General features: G+C 36.3%; 1 protein-coding gene across 13 annotated transcripts in view; it reads left to right on the top strand.

Moving 5' to 3' along the window:
- Unc-13 (unc-13) overlaps positions 1 to 23,645 on the top strand; it is a 375,091-nt gene that overhangs the window by 328,887 nt on the left and 22,559 nt on the right. For 2 of the 13 annotated variants that reach the window (XM_072009823.1, XM_072009850.1), the window contains exon 8: positions 4,883 to 4,989. The exons of the other annotated variants lie outside the window; for them this stretch is intronic. In XM_072009823.1, coding sequence (XP_071865924.1) covers positions 4,883 to 4,989 — 107 coding nt within the window. The remainder of the gene's footprint in view (positions 1 to 4,882; positions 4,990 to 23,645) is intronic. 13 annotated transcript variants of the gene reach the window in all.

Below are 23,645 nucleotides of genomic sequence, written 5' to 3'. Positions count from 1 at the left end.
ATGTGAGCATACGTCTGTGTGTGCATCGTGTGTCGTGTGGTTGTCCATCACGCGAGATGCCTGTCCCTCTGCTTCGGAGGAATTCAATCGAAAGTCCATTAAGGTCACACGGCAACTTGTTGTGGCTCGACTGTGTACCAGCGCCATGCCATTGTCAAAGCTAAGCCGGCTCTATAGATCCGACAACGTGAGCCAACGCCTAACCAGTCAGTATCCTCGATGCTATACGGACGTTTATCGGAAACGATCCGCAGCAACCACCGAGTAATCTATGGCCACGGATTTGTTGCTTCTACGATCCTCAAAATTTTCCTCTTGATACTCTGCAGTTTAACATTTGTGGTCTATGTTCGAATTGGCTGCCGTTAAAATAGAGTCGATTGTATCTTATTGTGTGAATCGTTGATGTTTCGGTATTTCGAAACTTTGGACTGTTATCGTCCGTTAGAATATCGTGCAATTGATATTTTGATCGATCTTTGGTGTTCATCTCGTAACGTTGTAATCTATTTGACGAATAATTAATTTCTAAAACGACGAAACTGTGCTTGAGTAATTAATTGCTTGTTAAAGGTTCGCGAAGGATTCAAAGCAAAAGAAAACTGTGATTCTTCAGAATCAGTAAGTTGCTCGATATATTTCGAAAATAATTTCAAAAGTTCGATTTAAAATTTGTATCTCTTTTACCAGGTTCGTCCTTCGATCTGTTCAATGCGTGCTGTGCAATATTTATGATCGAACAGTACAGGAAGAATCAAATATTTAGACATTTTTACCAGTCACAGTAAATGATTGAAAACGTCGTTTCTTCGCGCTTAGGAGTCTGTGAAATCCGTAAAAGTTACAAATATGAATTCGTAAAAGTTATAGTTGTAACGTCTCTAGAATACGAGAAAAACGTCGCGCTAAACCACTAGGAAAATTTTCCACGTGTATAAAAGCATTAAAAATCTATGATTGAAAGTATAGTTTTCTCCTAAAAATTAACGTTCACAAAATTGAGCAACAAAGAGAATTAAATTCCAATCTATTCCATTATTGTTTAATGAAACAATTTGTCGTGCAAATTGCGTTAGTTCTCATTACGTTGCAAATTTAAATCTCGATTAGAAAATTTAAATATAAAATAACAAGATCTAAAAAGAGCTTCAAAGTTCGAAGAATTCAAAGTTTTGAGATTAGAAGTGCAATTCAATCTTGTTGGAGAAAATAAAAATCGCTAAAATGAGTATGGCCATGGATATTGGAACTGGAAATTATATTCGTTCTTGTAATTAGTCGGGAAAAAAATGTAGAATTAACGAAAATGTAGAAAGTACATAATAGGGGAAAGTGAAGTTTCCGGTAGAGAAATTTCATATTCGAAGAGAAGCGTACGATTTGTAATAAACTAATGGGTGTAATGAATTATCAAGATTGGTTTTAGCATTCGTTGATAAGTTTATAAATGACACGCGTGACTAACCTCCGTATGCACCTCTTTTTAGGTCATGTTACAGAATTTCACGGTGAATGTTTTAGCTAGAACAAAATCAATAATTCTGTCATTGAAAGTTGCTTTAAATACAATGAAAGAAATTCCAGAGAAGGATCTGGATATAAAAATAAATTCACAGACAGCAAAGAAGAAAAGTCCTAAAAAATATTGAAAACATATCGGAAGAAAAATACTGTACGTCAAAACAGGTTGTTCGTTAAAACAAATATTTTTATCCGGCGCGTTAAACACATCACACTGCATTCTGCTCCAAAAAGCAAAAGTCGTTCGGAGTTCGTAATCGTCGTAGCGAAACGTGTAAGTTTCTTGGAGACAAGTCAAATCACGAACAACGATGAGACATCTAATTTTGGTTCTTCCTCAAAGCTGTACGAAAGAAATACGTACGTGGATTGTCGATGGAAATTGTGATTCGCGAAATAAACTTCGTCCAAAATAATCAACGTTATCTGAAACGTCGCTACCCTCGTTAATTAGAAGTAGCAAAAACTTGCAATGTAAGAAGGGAGTTAGGTTCATTTGTGTCATAGTTCTTCGATATTTGACTCGATACTGAATGATACTTTCTTGGTGTTTATCGCTGGTCGAGCGATAACCAGTGATAATAATGATCATTAAATATTATTATCACGTGCCTATCGAATCGATGCTTTTAGTTTGCTTCCGATAGTTTGAATAATTGTGAAATATTCTCGATGAATTTGCATTTCGGTAATGATTTTCATATGCGATATGTATGTTCACATAATAATTGATAACATTCTGAATATTCCTCGATTTGAAGAATTAATATTTTCACTTGTTTATATTTGCTTTCTGCTGGGATATTATTGTTATAACTATGGGTTGATTAGTAGATCGTGCAACTTGATAATGAAAATTATCCGATAATTCGACGTTTAATAAAATTTATTAGAACACCATCGAATATTCACCGCAATTTCGGAACTATATTTCATGATTAATTCACGATTTTCATATGCTATGGCACACTTCAATTAAGGAAACACTCGGTAAATTACCTAATAAAAAATTAAATATTCCAAATCTATCGTTATCTTAATATCGTTGAAATTTTCATGGTAATAGAATCTAACTAACTCTAGTTTTCAGTTATTTCTTCGTTTCTGTATGCAAATAGGATTAAACAAAGTTATGTGTTAATCTGCAGACTACTATTTCTACCTAGCACGAGAACACAGAGTATCAACACCGCCTCAAAAATGTCACTTCGTCGATCTTCTTAATTTATCTACCATTTCTCAAGTGTCAACTCGATCTACTTAAATTGGAGTATTTTAACTTAACGTCTTTTATGTAGAGATATGTACAGGTCTCATGCGCGAAGCTAGTTGTCACGTCCCATGCGACGAGGATACAAAGTTGGCGATGATCCACGGTGCAACAAGTTTCTTATTCCAAACTGACAAGCAGCGGATCTGAATGTGACGATGCCAATTCCACCGTTGCGAAGATTAACAGGTAGCGTCAGGATTATGAACGTCCGCAGTTTGTTCGAACAACGAGATAACAGGTCGCGGTCGATTGGACTACAATCGTTAGAAAAAGCTTTGATTCTACCAATTTTTCTACCAATTGATTCTACCAATGAACCGTCTCGAATTCAGAGAGAAATTTTGCTAGATAGCAAAATGGTTTTCCGCAAAATGGATTTTCGGGTAGCGGTGGTTGGTTGGATTCGAAAACGTGCTCGTATTATATTTATCACAGGGAAATTTATTCGAAACTTCAATGATAAACTGGTCTCTTTGCCGCTGCCGAGCTCAATAAATACGAGCAAATATTTCGCTAAGTTATCTTTTTTAATATTTCTCGATATTTAAGAGAAGATATGTTTCTTAAACAAATAAGTACGGCAACTAGTGACCTCCAATCTCTTCCAGGTTCTGTTTCATCTGAAAAGCATTTATCACTATTGTCGTTACCTTACTTTGTAAGCTGATATTCTGTCAAGGATCAGAACGAAAGAGAAAGACAGAAGGATTCGTCTCTTTGATTCGTCCTTGTCCATGAACATCTTCTTCTTCGTCCAGTCTAAAAATATTCAAAAATTCGCGTTTCGTCCTCAGCCAACGTCTGACTGAACGTATCCATGTTCTTTTCAGAAGATATTATATATTCCTGGCCGGAGGAAATTCGTTCCTCCGCTCTATTGTTATTATTTATTGTACGATTTTCCACGTCAGCCGACAAGAATTCGCTCTAGATCCGTTTCCTCGCGAGTATCACGCTACCTCTCCACAGACACTCTTCATTCAGCAACGACTCTCTTCTCATTCTCTGCTACACCACGCTTCCATTACAATTCTCAGTTTTCGTCCCGAAACAACTGTTATTCTCTTCTATCGCTTTTATTCGCGTCCCTTTCTTCGACCAACTCTTCCGCAACCACATCCATGAATCAGTTACGAGAAGCCTCCCGAGGCCACGACCTCGATCTTTCATTACGCAGAATCCGATCAACTTGGTATCCGTTTGCTGCGTATTTTCGTATCGTGTTGCCGTTGTGTATCGGCCAGTAAAACGATGCAGCGCAATGGCGTGCAACTTTGTCCAAATTTTCTCGTCGTTGCGTATTCGTATCAAAGCCGAGAAACATCGTAACGAACGACGATAAGCAACGGATTTGGCTCGGTTGAATAATCGTATCGTTTGTTCTATTTGACGACGAGAAACTGCCAAACAGCCGATCAGCTCCGTTGTATATCTTTGTATCTCTTTGTACGCAATGGCGCGACGCAATTGTCTATCCATATATCGATACGCAACAACGGTGATACGACACGCAGACACGCAACAAAGGAATACTGGCTCCTAAACTACAGTGAAAAACTATTTAATTACTACTGGTCCCGCTTATGCAACTCCTTCGGTGAGAAAGCACGTGATCGTTTAGCGAAAAAAGAGAGAAAGAGCGACTGCCTTCACACAGCGTGCAATGTCGACACAATGTGCTGCTGGGTATATTCCAAAGTATGGAAACGCTTATGCTTTCATGACGATTGCCAAAAGTCATTTAGCAGAGAATCCCTATACCTTGGAATACGAGGAACCACGATTGCCTTTCTGGTTCCTCTATTCATTCGCCGTATAGTATCGCTAGTCTGGGCTGAATCGCCGGCGCTGCTGCGGGTGATCACGTTTTCACGACAATCGACGACCTCCGCCTCGAGACAGTCCTACACCACGTCCTTCGGTGGCCTCTGCAAGGTACCACATCCCCTCGTGGTCGATCCACTAACTACAACGAGAGCTGTGTTCGAGAGGAGATTTAGCTTTGAGATCTCGACGAGTGTCGAGCGTATATGGTACGAGAGGTTGTCGAAGGACGATCCGATGACGAGGACATTGTCTTCTTTTCAGCACGACGTTTTCAGTCGACCCGGACACGCACATAGACAGCCTCGAGCAGGCCGAACAGATCGTCCTTGAGGGTACCAGCAAGTGGTCCTGCAAGATCGCCATCACAGGTGACACGATGATACTGATACCTTAGAGAATTAAGAGTTTACTCCACCCACCGAGACCGACCGTGTCGTGAACGACACGGTTTCTATGCCGTGTAAAATGTGACACACACGTGACACACGCTTTTTCATACACGAGAATTTATGGAATTGGACCTGGTCGCGCGATCGCAGCCAGAGGAGAACGGTTCACCGTACCTGTTTGACAACCTTTTTTTTAACTTCTTTTGGCTCCTGAACATTCTTCGCGCTATTGTTTTTGCTGCAGATTGGCTCGTTCAAAAGGCTCGTCTCAGATTTCCGGCAATCCGATGGTATTTTAAACGTTATACTTTAAAACGAATACTTTCAATTTTCAAATTTCAAATTCGACACGACCGCGACTGTTTCAATTAGATCTCGGTTATTTCATTTCGAACGTATATTCTCGTTTTATTTGTATTCTACCTCGTCATACTCGGCTATCGTGTAAGATACGGAATATAAATTAAAACGAAGCACGTTAAAATAAAATAGCAGAAGCCAAACTCTTTCCGATCGCCTATCATTCAATGATACGACGCATCGATCGAGAGTTCGAGTTTTAAAGCTACGAAATTTCAAATTCTTACATTTTTTCTGGGATATTTTCGGAACATGAAAATTCAAATAAATACGCTATATCTCTAGCAACGATAATTTTTAACAAACAACACTTGTCAAGCTTATACGGCAACCGTAACACCTCGAAAGCTGCCGGTTGGCGAATGGTCGACATTTCTCTTTTAATAAGGCACAAAATCACGTTACGGAGGAATCCAATGTCTTTCTGCGCACGATTTTCGATCTGATCAGCCGCAAAATCATCCACGATAAATCGTAAACCGCATCGATCACGCCTCGTTGCGTTCGATATTTCGACTCGTGTACTCTGCATTCGAGGGAAACTGGAGAAACTAAACCCCACGTCGAAGCAATTTGCGGTGCGAAGTTTCCAGATCGATGAGACATTCGACGGTATTGGTCACGTAATTCCGCCTGACAACTTTAGACACTTCGCGATTGTTTTCCTAGTTCCCGTTGTTACTCGTTCATCCTTCACAATAAAATCGTGACGCGACGTATAAACGAAACCAAGCAGAATAAAACCGCAAAGTCTTTACAAATAATCTGTAAAGTTTAACCCTCTGAGCGCCCGTTAAAGTAACAAAATATGATACAAACAATTTTTTCTACGGCTTAAGGCTAAGTTCTTTTTAGGATATTAAAGATTTATCACGTGTCTGTTGAAATATTATTAGTAGATTTTTTAACATTTTTACTTTCGCACGTAGGATCTTGTTAATTATAAAAATGAAAATCGATAAATCTTATAAAGTTAAGTCAACTGCTGGTAATTGTTGCGGACGATTATTGAAGTATATTTTTATTTATTAGGAAGAAAAGAAATTAAAAATTTGCTAGATACGTAACGTATTTCATAGAAATCTTAGGAATTACGATTTTTTATCAGGTTTTTCTTAATTCTATTATTTTATTTGTGAACCGAACGTAGATGCGAATGTAGATATGAATTCAATGAAAATGAAACATGCACGTACGTATCATTATAGTGTCATATTACCCGCAAAAAAGAATAATAGTAAAAGTACACGCAATAATCCATCGACTATGCTACTACTAGAACGTGATTATTTTACATAAACGTTTTACGAACTGCTCAATGATTAAACAAACGTACAAGCATGCATTAAATCTTTCACGGATTTCTATCTAGATCTAGGCAATTTTATCAAAATCGATGGTCAACGATATAAATTCCACTCGATTTCTTAGTAAATATTATTACGCTCTCAAACAAATGAGAAATCTGAATGTTATGAAATTGCTAAAATGTGAAACATCTATTTGTCAAGGAATATAAATCCTCCTTTCTATACTTTTAGCAAAAATGAAACGAAAGAGATAAGGAGATGGTATAACACAAGTAAGAGAAATCAATTCATGAGAATTGGAAAAATGTACGTACGATATTTTGAAATAAAAGTTGATCTTCAGGTTGCGAAAAAAAAAAAAAAGAGAAGAAAATGCCGTGCTATCAGCGCAAAGAGCCTGCGTTTGAACATTTCGATTATCGTTCCGCGTGTATAAAAGACACACCAACGGATCGACGAACTGGGAAAATTGCTTTATTTTTCCAACTCCGGTCAATGACAGAAATCAGTTGCTGGGATATTATTAAAGTTAGAAACAATGACGTTCGTAGCTTCGGATCGCACACTGTGATTTCAACGAGAGAAAGTAAAATAGTTGAAAATAAATATAATCAAACAGAACTTTATAACTTTTCGCGCACAGACATATCTTTTTGCGGACCATTTTTATACAAATTTGTTCATTTTTGTGAACAAGCCTAACTTTTTACTCTGCTAGGCTTTGAAAAAATTTAAGATATTTTGTCGAAATCATCGTACAGTTGATTTCTACGTCAAACGTTTGGGAGGTTTTTCGAAAAAATCAGGACGTTCAAGAGTAAAATTTCGAGGATAAACAACACAGATTATTCAGGAAAGAACGATAATATTATAATTTATATACCGATAACGGTAGATAACGGTTAGATAACGATAATATACCGCACACTATTATATAATACGATCTATCAAAGAATGTTTAACATTCCTTAACGTCAAAGTAAATGAAAGAATTTATGACACACGAAGATAAAGCTAAAAGTGGAGAGAATAGAGCAGAAATGAAATGAAAGTTACAAAAATATCGAGAAAATTGTTATATTAAAAAGAAATAACAAGAATTCGGGATACTTGGAAACAAGATTGAAAAAGAAGAAGAAATAAAATAACGGCGAGAAGTATATGAAAAAATTTATTACGTTTACTCTCTTTGACTGCAATGTAAACAGGATCGTGAAACAGAAAATAGTCTGTTTTAAGAAGAGGGCAACTTTTGTTCAAGTTAAGAGGGCAACTGTCGAAGAAGAAGGATGTGTCATTTTAGCGACGTTCGATCAGTCAAATTCAATCTCGTTCTCCGCGATATTATTATCTGTTTCCCGCTTTAAGGGAAAAAATCACGGAAGAGGAGAAGCCGTGGAAAAATGGAACTTCGATAGCGAATAATTGGTTTTATCGGAGACAGAGAACTTCTTCGAAACAGAATCCCATAAGAGAGGAAAGGACGTATAAAACAATTGCATGCATTTAAATGAAAAATGGAACAAATCGAAATGTAATAACGGAATAGGACCGTTGATAAAGACACGCCAAGTATCAGATATCAATAATTTCGAACTGTAATTAACACGACCCTAAAATTGAAACTGAACACGATACAAATAATATTCTTGATATATTTACTGAAATTTTCTAACGAATTTGAAGATATATATTTTGATAGAAATATTAAGGAGAATTTTGTACAATTACGCTTAATAATATATTTATTTCTTAACGTACGAAATTACAATAAAACAGTCCTTGTTCCTCGGTTTAACACAGAACACGTTGACTTTTATAGCGGCATAATATATAAACGCAAGATAATAATTTAATATCACGATACTAGCAAAGTTTCTCAAACTTCTCGTACGTAACATTCAAACAATTTAACGCACGATTGCTATCGTCGTTCGTATTTAAAGCGGACAGAATTCGCAACTCGTCGTAAGAATTTCTCTGGCAAAAAGTATTTAGGTCTGGTAAAGTTAAATGCTGGAGCCACAGGGCGACAACCAACAGCGACAGGCCACGTTGCTGCTGTATAACATCATTCTATTACGACCATTGAACGCAACTGAGGCGGCAAACGGAAAAGAGGAGAAGATCAGGGACAACAAACGAGCGAAAGAGTTTCGTAAAGTCCACGAACGACTTGTCCAGACATGGGATAAAGAGGAAGAGGAAGCACAAGGGTGCGAGAAGGTTCGCAGTCCGCCCCGAAACGATCGATAGTTCAACGTACAGGGAAGTGCAGCGGCTGCAGCGCACACGTGCAGTCCTCGCGGTCTATTCACCTGTGTATATGTAATGTGCAGCCTGGTTGTGTCTCTACTCGCACACCCTTGCTTCCACGACCTCCGCCCTAACCGTTATTTTTTCTCCGATTCCATGAAATCCATCGACACGATTTCCTACTCTGACCCATAGTTGCATGCATTTTTCCCAGTATCATTCATCTCGCAGATGAAGGATCGATCGAGTAGAGGAGGGACTATGTGGAATTGTTGTTACTTTTTTTTTCGACTAGTAAAATATACAGATAAAAGTTTATTTTTGCCCTGGTGTCGCGTGTAGTTCTCATATAATATCATTTTCGTTGCTTTGGTATAAATTTCACGTTTTACGTTGCACAATTTCACATTGTTGGTAATTCCAGGGTTTAATTAAGAATAGTGAAAAATAAGGATAAAGACGTAGAAATCTATGCCTCTACTCGCTGAAATATCTTACTGTTTAATCGACGATAGAAATTTGGATACTCGTAACAATATTTTTTAAGCAAATACGAATCGCGTATCGTTTCTTGTATTTATCTGTCTTTCGAAAGAAAAGCTGTGTTTACCCTGCTTTTCAAATGAAATTCTCGTCTACGCTGGCATGTGCGTTTTTGACATCGTTGTTGCGAGAAGAAATTTTAAAGTTCAGCTTGATTACATGCCACAAAGATAAGGAATCACGATGACAGTGAGGACGACGATGGGAAGATAAAACGGCGAGCTGGAAGAAGGCGTAAAATTGTAATAGGAATCTGAAGGGGTTGACAGATGTATTTGGGATGAAGGATTGGAAGATGCGACTGAGATGGATCGGTCTTGGCAGATGTGTTCGTGTATTATGAGAGTGAAATATCTACAGGTTGTCAACAAAATTGGGATAATACCGCTTCTGATCTATAATACTTTTATACTGTATCATTTAAAAATTTTATGGACGTCGAAGATTATACGGTTAAACGTTTCTTTAAAAGAGATATTGTTTACCGAGTTCGGTTCAAACGAACGACAAATTACTTTATTCAACCGTATATAAAATATCGGCAAGTCTGCAAAAAACGTGATGAAAAACGTCAAGTTTCGGATCATCGTTTCAAACACAGCACTCGATACTTTTAAAATATAAAATGTAACAGAGTTAAGTTACAGCTGAAACAGAATGCCGAAGTAAATTAAAGGTAGCATAGAAATCAATAAATTGCAATTGCATCATTGATGATAACGGGGTGAAAAAATTAACGTTTGCGCTTTACCACTATTCCTTTCTTATTTTATGATACAATAAAAATTATTACAACGTTATGTGTTCAAAATTACTGAAACGTTTGTAGTTGCATAATCTAGAATTCTCTGCTAAAAACACGCGTGTACACGTATTTCTGTATAAAAATGAAACGGTTTAGGATAATAGGATAATAGCATATTCATTTTCGTGAAACTAAATAGTTAACAACGATTATCAAATAAAGAGAAACCAGAAGAAGTAACGCTTCGTCGATAAGATTCGCAATGCTTAAACGATACACGGGCCTGAAGAAGCTACAAAACAAAATAATACACGCTCCATCTATAAAAATGATCAGCTGTATAAATATATTTCAAATAAAATTAATAATACATTATACAGAGGAACGTAAACAAACTTATTGTTTACCTAGTACATTGTATATATTTTACGTTGGAGGATTCCGATATTTTACTAGAGAAATTGATGATCGAACGACGCGAATAAAAGCATTTCGTGCGACGAAATAGAAAGCGAAGATCCCGGAAGATTTCACCGACTGCACCAACTCTGGCACAAGATATAACGTTGAAATGTCGATAGGATTGAAAAGAATGTGGAAAGATTCCGAAAAAATTCGATTTCCTGCGTGTTATTCCCGTGAGAAGCCGCGACTGACGAAATCCGCCAACGAAGTTTCTCCTAACACGTGAATTTACGAACATAGAGGTGAATATCGGGAAAAACTCTGCGCCGCTCTCTGACGAACAAGAAACTGACGATTTCTTTGAGAAAAACAATTTTTTTAATAAAAAAAAATCTTTTACTAATCTCACGTTTGATACGTAACTGTTGTGTTGGCAACTAAGTGATTGCGGAGTTTGTCATTAGGTGGTATTGACAAAATCCGCAATCACTTAGTTGCCAACCCAATATAATTCTGTAAGAAGAGAAGAGAGTGGAATGAAAACGTTCGATCTCACGCTGGAAATTTTAGTTTTGTTTCTATTAATTTCTGGAGGATTTATATCGCCGGAAGCAATTTAGGATCGTTATACAAATACTCGAAAATGAGAAAGGTATTTCAAAGCTTTATTGCATAAATTTTCGATTGGTGTTTTTAAACAAATAAAATGGGAAATATATCGCGTTACACGGTTATATGATAGCTTTATAAAATTAATAAAACCTGTCGAGAGGGAAAGAGAAAGATGCTAATTCAAAATATCGATGAACCTTAGGATTTAGCAAAACTGAAATTTAAATTGTCGTTGATAACATTAATGTGAATGGGTAATCGGTATAGCAAGAGAATCTTTTTATTGTTAATTGAAATTACTTAAAAATTCAGACTAAAGCGATGGTTTAGAATACTTCAGATTCGGACTACGATGCTTCCGAGCGAAGCATTAGTTTCCTACCGAAAATGGACTTACTACTTTGTGTTGTTAATATAGAAATCTTGTCTGTGTTGCCATGATTGATGTAACTTGGAATATTGATAGGTTGCCAGAAAATGGAGGCATATTGATCTTGGCAGATGGTTGAGCTAACAGTAAACAAGCCCTTAACTATCTATAATGCAAGCAACGGGAACATGTACGAGAATAGCAATCTGTAAAGTGATTTATGATAAAGGCACGCAAGTTACAATATTATGCGATAATTCGCAAGATTCTTGATTATTATCAAAATTTCAAGTCATCGCTTTAAATTGTATATTCAACAATCCTTTGAAAACTATGCTTCTACATATAATTAAATTCTTCTCGAGGATAATGCAATAGCATAACAAGCAGCAGTCCTTAATTTCATCGTGAAAGAAACATAACGACGACCTAAAAACCTTAAGAAATATGATCTACGAATTATAATACTTGCAAATTATAATACTTCTACTTGGATACACTATGTTAGAACAACAGAAGATAAACAAAGTATTATCGATGATAGAAAGGGTATTAAAAATGTAATTTTTAAAAGTGGATTCGTTTAATAGATACTAGCAGGATTTTTTGGAACTTTTTAAAAAAAGTCTATAAAACAAAATTGTTATTTGAATTATTAAATTATTAAATTGCGTCAGAAATGTTCAGTCGAACTTTTTAGTAGTAGCTACGTTTCAATCGACAATTACGATAGCTTTTAAAGGATCTTCTTCTCTTTATATTTGCAAAATAATCGGCAAATAGCATACCATCGCTTTATTTTTTTTTTTTTTTTTTAGTCATTCGAAATTAATATTTGTAAAAATACGCCGTGGAATTATTTTCCCTCTGTTCCTGCAATGAGAACGATCAAAGCGTTCCTGGAACATAGTCTCTATCGCATTAAAAAACGCTCGGTGTAATTTCTATGAACGTTCGTACGTCGCGTGCATAAACGGACACGCGTTACCACTTTCATGTTTTAATTTTACAAGAACGGAGAATGAAAACGAACATTCGCTGGCCTCGTGTAAACGCACCGAGGGAGGAACGTCGGGCAGAAAAAAAGTAAAATCAGCAATTTGTTCTGGCGACAGTCTCAAGTCGTGCAATTCAAAGTAGTAGATTAATCGAATCTCTCGCTTTCTGGACACCGCGAAGAAAGTTTCTTCATGGTGTAAAACCTAGCCAAGAAAAAAGAAAGGAAATTTTTAGTCCACTCTGTGAGCTGCCTTCAGAATTCGCGACCTTACTAATTCGATTTCGTTCGTTCAGTCTTGGAGATCTGGTTCGTCGAAGCAGGTACGAGGAAACGTAAAACGAAACCGACGTTCCTTTCCTCTGTTTCCTCCGATTCTCGATATTCGTCGATAAACGAGCAAAATGGAAAACTCGCTGGAGAAAACGAATCGAACTTTAAACGCTTTCGTACCTTGGAACGAGAAGAAAATCGGAAAGAAAAGCAAAAGAGAATAAACACGGCACACGTACCGCTAGCTTGCGATAAGTTTCGTTTCTTTGAATGACGAACGAGGGCGAAATGGTGGCAATACAGAGTCCCACGTAGAATTCGAAAAGACGGCGAGATAGTCGAATCGCGTCTCTTTGATCTCCGCTGCTTCGTTCCCTCGTACGTTTAGCATCTCTGTTTGCAGGTTACTTGAATTTTTCTATTCTAAATATTCGGATTTTCTTCGCTATATTCCACGTTCGTGATGCGATTGAAAAGAAGAGGTGGCCACGAGTTTTCATAAGAGAACGTAGCGTATCCTTTTTCTTTAAGATCGTGTAGGAAAAGATGAAAGCTTGTGAGTATTTTGCAGGCACTTTTATCGTGGATGCTATAATCTTCGTGATTTCCTCTGGCTAATCTTTCTTCAAAAAGCTTCTTAATTTCAAGGAAAATAAATCATCGGTGCGAAAAATAATTAGAAGTTACGTATATATACTAGAACTATTAAAATTTCTTTTAATATTTTCCTCGATACCAGGATTTCTTAAAACAGGAAAAGGATTAATTATCTAAAAGGAATTGATAGTCGCAGGATTAAAGTACAGTAGTTACTAAAATTAACAGCGATCGAGATTCTGCTTCGAGACTATAACCAAGACTGCCATTTCATCTCATTTAGAAACGAAAAAGTAAATATACGATGGGGTGCTATATACGATAACCACGGAGAAAAGGATTATTAGCGGGTAAAAATTTCAATTGGAAGAAGGAGTGAATGAGAGGAAGTTTTGGGAGCAAAGCGCGCTGAAAATCGGACGTAGGAAAATGTGCCGCGTTAGTAAGCGGATGAATTCGAACGAAAAGTTTTCTCGCGTCGAAAAAATGAACGACTTTACCGGGCTTCCACGAGGCTGCGAATTTAAGAGCATGAAAGGTACAACCGCGAAAAAAGGAAAGAAGGAACGTGGCGGGTATTAAGTAAGTTGAAAGAAAAAGGAGCGTAAAGGAAGCGTCCTGCATTGAGCAACCTTCTCCGGCTCTATATTCTTGTACTCCCGATTCGTTCAAAATGACGGGGATCGAGACAAAGTTAAATAGAAAGTCGGGAAGAATGTTGAATAACGAATATCGAGATTTAGTCCAGAAGACGCAGTTTAAGAAGAAATTTCCAAATTTACAAAAATAAGGAGAGGGACAAAATTTAGGTAGAGAAAATAAAATCGTAAAAGTCGTGAACAGAAGGATCTCCGTGATCTTAAGCGTCGAGAGAGAAAGGAAAGAATCGAAGAACAATGGCGAGTAAGCATAAAACTGTCGAGAAGCAGAAATCTTCCTTTAGCAGCGTTAATTGCTGATTTCTAGAGGGTCGAACAGAGAGTCAATCGATACTGGACCGATTGAATTGATTTCACGGCTACTACTCGTTAAAAGATAGAGCTCGTTCTGAGCAGTTGCTCGATTAAACGTTTCCCAACTTAACGATTCGTTTGAACAGGGAACGACGAGAGGAAAGTGACAATTGGCTATGACATTTGGGTCGTGTTTCCTTTGGCCATCGACACTGAAATGATAAACATTGGAACGGAATTACACAATTCACAATTACACAATTACAAAAAACGAAATTCTATTTGACTCTAGAGAAACCGAACAACATTTAAAGAAACAAAACAATTTACCGACAAATGTCACAATACTTGAGAGTTAAAGAATAACTTTAGCTTCTTGGCGTGATTTTCAAAGAACCGACGGTCCAAGGTTATTCAAAGGCGCTTCAACATTATAACGTGATTATTCAGTGTCGTCGTAAAGACATACGTCAAAGTCAATGTAATTTCAAAAATATTCCAAGATTATCGCGAACTTGAATCAAAGACGTTTAAAGATCCTGTTTAAAAAATATTGTATCTGACCATTGGATGATTAAAGCATTAAATTATTACTTGTCATCAAGATGCGTTTCCATCTTTCCGTCCGCGTATTCATTTTCGTGAAACTAAATAGTTAACAACAATTATCAAATAAAGAGAAACCAGACGCAGTAACGCTTCGTCGATGATATTTTAAATAACGTGAAACCATGTCACGAACGGAGGAAGATTCAGAGATTAAGGATAGCGATCTTAGCCATGGAGCGATTACGGCAATTAAAGTGTTTCTGAGAGGAAGACGAGAGGAAAAGAAGGACGAGCGACGAAGGAGCAAAGAGAAACGAAACCTGCCGGGAGGAGGAGAATGATCATTAGAGTAATTGCTGTCTCGTCACGAAGCGGGTCAACAGTTTTTCCTCTTTCTGAACTGTGCTACACGCGCCGTCGGACGCCATCCGCGGCCAAAACTTCGCTATGACGGATGGTTCACCGATGAGAACGTCGGACCGTGAAAGTCGCGGAGATCTTCAAGATGGTCGAGTTGGAGCAGCGTTTTGTCTTTGCAAACTTGTTGCGATGCAATTAGATATTTGGATAATTTACTGCGCTAAATTAAAAGGGAAACGTACAAGATGACTCTAAAAGTACAAATTCTGGACAATTTGATAGTACTAAAGTGGAGAAAGAGCTGTAGTGAAAATATTTGTACTTGAAACCTTGTTTATAATTTTACGGAATTTATTTATAAATGCCGATACTAGAAAATATTATTCTCTGATGGTTTAGACAAATTTGAAAGCGGCGGTAAAAAAACAGCTCTAATGGAAACGAAGCTTTCGTTTTGTAGCAACTGGGATTGTGTGTAAATTAGTACTTTAATTTTCTGTGTGTAGAATGTTATTTGATTATGAAAAAAAATTATAATAGCGATTACAGATATCTTCAGATTTCTTATTTCAATTTGAAATCTAGCCACCAGCAATTTTTATAAATATCTTTATCTGGTATCGGAAAAATGATATGCAACTAATACTAATACAATATAACAGAAAACAAAGCATAAAATGGATAAATGTATAAATATGTACCTTGTAAATTGTCTTACATTATAGAAGGTCAAATCATAGGAAAGTGAACCTGGACGCTTTTTGAGTAGATAAAAAATTTCTGCAAAAAATCCTACATTTTAACAGACAAGTTAACAGAGCACATAGGGACAATTGACATAAAAAGAAATATAATTTGATATTGGTAGTAGTAATAATAAGCAATTTCTATTTAAAGTTTTCGGTCATCTATGTAAAGCTTCTCACGTCGATGTAAACTCTTTGATCTAAAACATGGGATAACTAGCATGCACAATCCTATTAGAAGACGATGTTCGAATACATGCGATTATCCATGATACGTGACATCAATACGTGTAGTTTCTGATGGAAGCTGCATCAAACATCTACTGTGAAATTATGATGTAATCCAAAATACAGAGTTAATTATCTCTGAAACGGAAGATTCGTGAATCTATCAAATTGGTCCCTTAACGAAGGAAGGGATGGTCAGAGAACCGTTCGTCAAAGTATTCGTTTCAAACAGAGTTCTGCTAAAGTATGCCACGAAATTTTGTCAAGAAAACTCGCAAACCATATCTTGTACAAAACTGAACGAGGAACAGATATCCACTACAGAAGAAACGTAAAAAATATTTCGAAGAAGACATTTAACGAACTTTTAGTGAAATTAAGCGAGTAGAACCGGGTGAAAGCAACGAGAAGACGAACAGAAATATAAAGAGAAAGAAGATTTCTAGAAGAATAATAGCGGAACAGGAACAGAGTGAATAAAAAGTAATCCAACAAGTTTCTCAGACGAATAACGTCGAAGAAAACGTGGAAAAAATATTCTTCGTTTACGAGGCTCGAATCATATTCTTTAGTTGTCCAATGGTGTTTCTTAATTTTAATAAAAGCGACTCGTCTGTTCTCCTTCAAACGCGAGATCAGATTCACGAGAAATATTAAACATCTGGCCTAATTACAAGATTTCTTATAACCAACGCTCGAATCTCGTAATTAAACGAATACTATCTCGTTAAGAGCGTTTGACATTTCCTAAACCCAACGAAAGCGAATATTTTACTTCCGAACGAGTAGCGAACTTCTACGTTTAACGATGTTCCCCGTGTTCTCGAGAACGGATAAACATATTAGATCGCAAAATACAAAATATTCAAGATATGCAAGATATTCAACCAAGATATGCAAGAAATTGCAAAATATGCGAGAGCTTCGAGCCCTTCGTCTACAGTGTATATCGTTATATACTGAAAGTATGACGTTTACTTACAGTACAGTTTTCATACGAATTGAATTTATCCTGTTTCGCGTCGTGTATCTTTTGTTTGAAATCTTTTCGTTGTTCTTTTCGCTGGTACAGCGAATACGCACAAAATTCGAGTTATTCTTCCACAGGAATTAAAACCCAGTTACTTTACCACCATAAGCGTACATGCGTAACGTGTATATTTTCTACGATGACGATGCTATTATCGGTGGATTCACTGTTGGTTTTCTAAATTTTCTTCTAGCGATACGAGTCTTGAATATGAAACGTGACATACGGAAGAATAATATTTTTGAAAAACAACGTTAAAAACGGTATATTTGAATAAGGAAGATACCAAATTCGTGTAATTGGAATTCACTGATTTTTCTCATTACCTATAACTTTTCGTTCATCTAATAGAAATTCAAATATACAATTCGAGCAAATAGATTCAATCGATATAATCGAATCAATTTAATCGGCTACGGATTAAAATTTCATTCCAACGAGTGAAATTCTATCGTGTTTCCATTAGTAAATTTATCTCGTTAAAAAGCAACGTTTATCGCTACAGTCCGTCCAAATCAACTTGGTACAGGTTACGGTCGTTATACGTTACGTACGCAGGTATAGCAACTCTTGCGGTGAACACGAGATTCTTAGGGTCGTACGATATGCTTTGCAAGGTCCATGGAGCGTTGTGTGAAAATAATACACGCGCATTGGAGGAAACTGGGATAGCCAACGAGGGAGAATGGAAATGGGAAGAGTTAAAGTGTATTTGGGCGAGAAGGTAGCTTGGCTAACAGTCGGCGTTACTTCCGTTTCCGCCCCAGTAATCAAATCTCTTGACTCGGTGGGCGCAAATTAAAATCGTTGGCTGGCAACTGCTAAACGTGGCTGGCCCGTGGTAGCTCCACGATATTCAGCAACGGAAACACGAAGAGAGCTGCGCAACGATCGGTGGAAAGTAAGAGACAAAAGGACATTCGCGTCGAGAGAACGCCGACAATGAGGCCTTTCATCGCCTCGATCTGTTCTAGAGAGCAGGAACACTCGAATTCGACGCGGAATCGTACAAATTAGACAAATGATTCTTTTTTCTGTCCTTTTCTTTTTTTTTTTTTTTTTTTTTTTTGTGGACAATGCGCGAGTTCAAAGTTCGTGAAAAGCTTGGAGTGTTGAGGTAATTGGAAATCGTGTGTCGTGACGAAGATTCTTTTTAGGTTTTGTTGGCTTCTAATCGAAATGTATATGTTTGAAAGATAAACGTAAAATGAAAGATACTTGGAGAAGCTGAGATAGCAAAATACGAAACGTTATAGAAATGATGTAATTTTAGGAGATACGTCGCTTGAAACAATGAAAAGACAGTGCTGCTATAAAAAATTTTATTGCTCCAACCATGCAAACGGAAGTCTTCAAGAATTCTATAAGCTTGCTAGGGTGATACTGTTATTCGTGCGATACGGCAATAAAAATTCAACTTCCTGCTATGATAAAAATTTTGCGACAACCATTCAAAAGGAATATACAGACGCAGTTAATAGAAAAAAATTAAGTAGCACGGAAAACGGTCCTCAAACTGTCTCGGGATATAAGGAATTGATCCAATTAAAAGAAATAACGAAAATAAGAAGGTTAAATCGAAAGGAATGACGAGAAGAAGCGTACGAATGAGACAAGAGAGGGAAATACGTAAAAGCAACAAATCTTACGAATCTAATTGATTCCATTGTTTGAAAGGTACTTGATCGATTCGAGATATTTCACTGGTTTAATATGTTTTCATAAATAAAAGAAAAAAGATATATAATGCTGTACCTTTTGATACTGCTTCTCGTTCTTTCTAAACAAACAATTTCTTGAAACAATCAAGTTCGATAAATAGAGCACCGAGTCGATAAATGAAATATTCAACGGAAAAAATGATCTCGAGTAAATCAACACTGAAAATACCGAAACAAAACCTGATATTCTGAAGCAGTTGCAACTCAATTATCGAAATGTACTTTACGCGAGTTTGCACGAATGTTTACTAACTTTGTATATTTACGAGCCATCACGTGGTCGAATGTTTGTAGGAAAAACACGTCTGACCTGTTCGATTCGACTTCAAATATTCGACTAAGAATGGTTTTCCCATGTCCCATGAACAGTACAAATTAACCGGTGTGTGTTCGTGAGAGAGTTGGTTCGTTTATCTTCAGACTTCCTGGTGTCGCGCAAATAGAATAATGCAAGAACAGCAGAGTACACGAGACGCGTTGTAAGATCGATAAAGGGGCTGGAAATATATTTTATTCGATGATAACGTAAAATTTTATTCGAGTATCCGTCTATTTATAAAGGATCTTGTCATTTTTTAACGGTCAAAATATCGATCAAAAAATATTAAAAATGTCGTAGAAACAATTCTTTATTCGTCTTTTTAACAAGATATTTTCGCGTTGAAAACATCAAGTTCAGGATGGATGAAAAATTGATTTACAGGTTAAATATTGCATTGGAATTTAAGTGGTTTAAGAGGAAATAGGAAATTTTATGTTTAATAGACTTTAGGTTTAAAAGGTTTTGCGTCTGATCAGATGCTATTTTTACTTCTTCTCAAATTCTACTGGCGAAATTAAAGAAATACAACGTTCTCCGGAAGATCCGAAAAAACAAATGAACAAATTGAGAAACGTTCATTCAAGACTGAACACGATCAGTAATTTCATTGTACAATCCCATCCAATATCATGCAAATTTAGTGCCCCGACTTTTATAGTGAAATAGTATCTTCTATCTTTCTTCTTCCATCTGCTAGAGTTTAGATATAAAACTATAGCTCGACTCTACTACTCCTTTATTTTACTCTTTATCATAAAAATAGATAAAAAAAAAAAAAGAAAAAAGACACGTCGCAACGTTTGGAGTCTGATGGTACACTTGGAATGAAAAGAAACAAGTTAACGATTAAATATCTCTAAATTATTTCTTTTCCAGAATGTTTAGAATTTAGATCCTTTTTGAAATGAATGAAAGAAAAACACCAGTTTCTACATGTTTGCTGATATTTAAATTTCCAATATAACGCACTTTCAAAATAATACTATTTCTCGGTTAATTTACATAATTTATTTATAAATTCTTAAATTTTTCCAAACTTTCAACATTTGAATTGTCAATTTTTGTTCCACTTTTCAGTATATCAATAATAGTTAATTGTTGATATTATTAATGAAAGCTCGCATAAGTAAATCGTGGCTAGGTAGATCGTTCGAAAATTTCATTGACATTGCACTTGACTTCATCAGCATCTGAATAGTCGTGCCGGTATTACCCGTTTATTGACCATCAATTAATTAGCTGGCTAATTGAAAGTTTGATTGGCCAAGCCAGCTGTAGCACTACTACAACATGGGCATATTATTCCGAGTTGGTTCGATCTACTGCCGGAAATCTCGGCGATTAGTAAATCGAAACGGATTGATCCTCTTGAAAAGATAAATTGTCCACTACGTGTAGTTAGCTTGATATTAATTTTTATAAATGCTATCTGATTCGAAATTTGTCGGTGTAAAGTGTACGATAAAAGTTGTGTTATAAAAATGGACAGACTCTTAACGTAAAAGTAAGTCGAAACGTGATGAACAATTTTTGAGAATTTTGGAAATTCATCGGGGCATAATTTGATTCGGTAAACTTCTCGTTATATGAAAATAATTTGCATAATATTTAATAAATTATCCATTTTCACCGACTATTTTCAATTTTATTATTATTTAATGGTTAATGGAAAGACTTTGCTTCGGATGATCGATATATTTTGTTATAAATTACATACGAACGGAGCAGTGAAATAATTAAAAATTCGTAATTTATTTTTCGATCCCTTGCAATTGAAATTATCGCAGAAATTGAAACGAATAATCCTTACGCGATGACAACTATTTCACAGCAGAATTTTCCTTTATAATTCGATTTATGCTTCACCACGAAGTTAATTAGAATTTAATTAAGTTAAATAGAACTAATTAAAACTATGACAATATCTGAATCACGTCTCGAAGTTTGTAGTTTACGACAACGTAACAACAAGCGGCTATGAGATTTAACTAAAGTTCTCCGTACATCGCATCATGCAGATTACAAATGTTAAAGTATCGAATAAAACTGAAGTAATCGTGTTAGAAAATTAATACGACTTGAACATTTTGCCAAATCGTTTCAAGGTTCTAGAGAAAAATTTCAGACCGAATCGAATCAAATTATTACTTACTCGTCGAATTTCCCAAATCCTCTTCTGAAAAAACCGAAAGCTCGCACTCGCTTGTCCTACTTTCTCGATATTGTAGCGTGTCCCTCGAATATGAAGTGTCTTAAATATTTCACATGCTTTTGATGATAAGGAAAAATGTCGGAGGAAAATATTATTCGCAACGGCAAATATTACGATAAACGAAATCTTTTCTCGAAACTTTCAGATTATCGGTATACTTTTGTTAATTATCATCAACGTATTATATACATATACATATTTTTTTTATACGACCACATATTTTTATAATCATATCCAAATCGCTGAGACGAAGATCAGTCTAGTGATAGCGACATAATCAGTATGAAGAATATAAAATAATACAAAATAATGTAAAATAATACAAATTAATATAAACAATGAAACGTCTATCGTCGAACGATCGGAAGAAAAAATGACTTATTTTAACAAGCGTTGAAAATGATCGACTTCTCGCATGTAATTTTATAAACAAAATATCGACGACTTTGAAATTTCGAAGGATGTAACGCCGAGGAAAGAAACGTATCCCTCGTCGTGGCATTTACTCCGAAATCAAAAGGAATAACGTTTTCCTTTGAAATTTACTGCCACCACCGAAAACAAACAGTATTTAAGACACTGAAATTAGGCAAGTCACCCTATATATCAGTCTCATTTGTAGCACAAGATTTACGTTCCCTATCCTTCCGTGCGATTACCTGTAGCCAGTTCTAGAGTATTTTTCACTCCCCGTAGAGTATCGATTTAGAAAAGGACGGTCTCCTTGGGCCACCCTCCGTTAGTCGGCCTCCGCGTAAGACCGGCTCGTCTGCGACTTTCGTCGCAACGACCAAATTTCCTGCAGTTGTACTCCCGTTAAACCGATCGAACACACCAACCGACCAAATTATAACGATCCACGCATAGGACAATTTCACAATGAAAGTGCACAAGAATTCAAGCATCGATGCCATTTGACTTCGATCGTAAATATTCGTATTTACGATACATATATAGATACGATTTTACTATACATATATATATATATATATATATAGATATTTACATACAAATATATATATATACAGATAGCACAAAGTTTCATGGTACATATAATTATTAAACGACATTATACACAGTTCCACGATACATACATATAGTTTCTATCATTCTAGATATTAATTTTACGATAATGTACGATATTGTGAATCGCGAACATCTTCGATCGTGGGAACGATACACGTACAAACACACACACACACACGCACAAGCACCAAACATAGACTCTGTCGACATCATGAAGTGGATTGTGGCCATGGCTCGAAGATTTTTACGAGCATTAGGTATGAGATCGACGTTCGTCGAGGACGGGCAAGCATCGGCGATCGTCCCCGCTGCAATCGGCGATGCGAATTCAACGAGTTAGTAGCATGGGCATGTGTGTCTGTCTGTCTGTCCGAATCGCACGTTAACGTCCAACCTGTCGTAATATATATGTTTTCTATACGTGTGTATCACTGTGTGTGTGTGTATATATATATATATAATATATAAATTTATACACTTTTATATGTGTATATCCAAGTATATAAAAGTAATGTGTTATATGTGTGTATATATATATATACCAATTTAGATTATTTTTAAGGGTATAATTTGTTTCGAAGTGGTAGTGATTTGGGTTACAATGTTAATGATTTTTAGGGAGAAGAGGAGGAATTTTGGAAAGGTTTTGTTAACATTAAAATTAGCTACTGATAACGTATACCAGTGTACGCGGTGAATGTATCCGGTTCTTCAAAATATCATTTGATTAGTTTCATAAGCTTCAAACTAGCCATCGATATACAGGGTCGTCGCTTGTCACGTATAGTTTCACACGTGACATATTTTCATAACTACAAAAGATATATCGAGTTTCTCTATAACAATAAACGCGAAACTCCATTTTATAGAACACTCGGAAACGAACTGTATTACACCGCTACGAACCTCAAACCATAATATAATCATACTCCTATCTCGATAGAAAATCACGTTAATTTTATTTGAATGACTTGCATGGTTCTGAAAACAATTGTGGAAACAAGAAGACCAAAACTACTG

This window comes from Bombus fervidus, chromosome 1 (genome assembly GCF_041682495.2).
Source record: "Bombus fervidus isolate BK054 chromosome 1, iyBomFerv1, whole genome shotgun sequence".
NCBI classification, from domain to species: Eukaryota; Metazoa; Arthropoda; class Insecta; order Hymenoptera; family Apidae; genus Bombus; species Bombus fervidus.
Note: the sequence above shows the minus strand (reverse complement) of the source record. Positions and strands in the feature narration are given on the sequence as shown.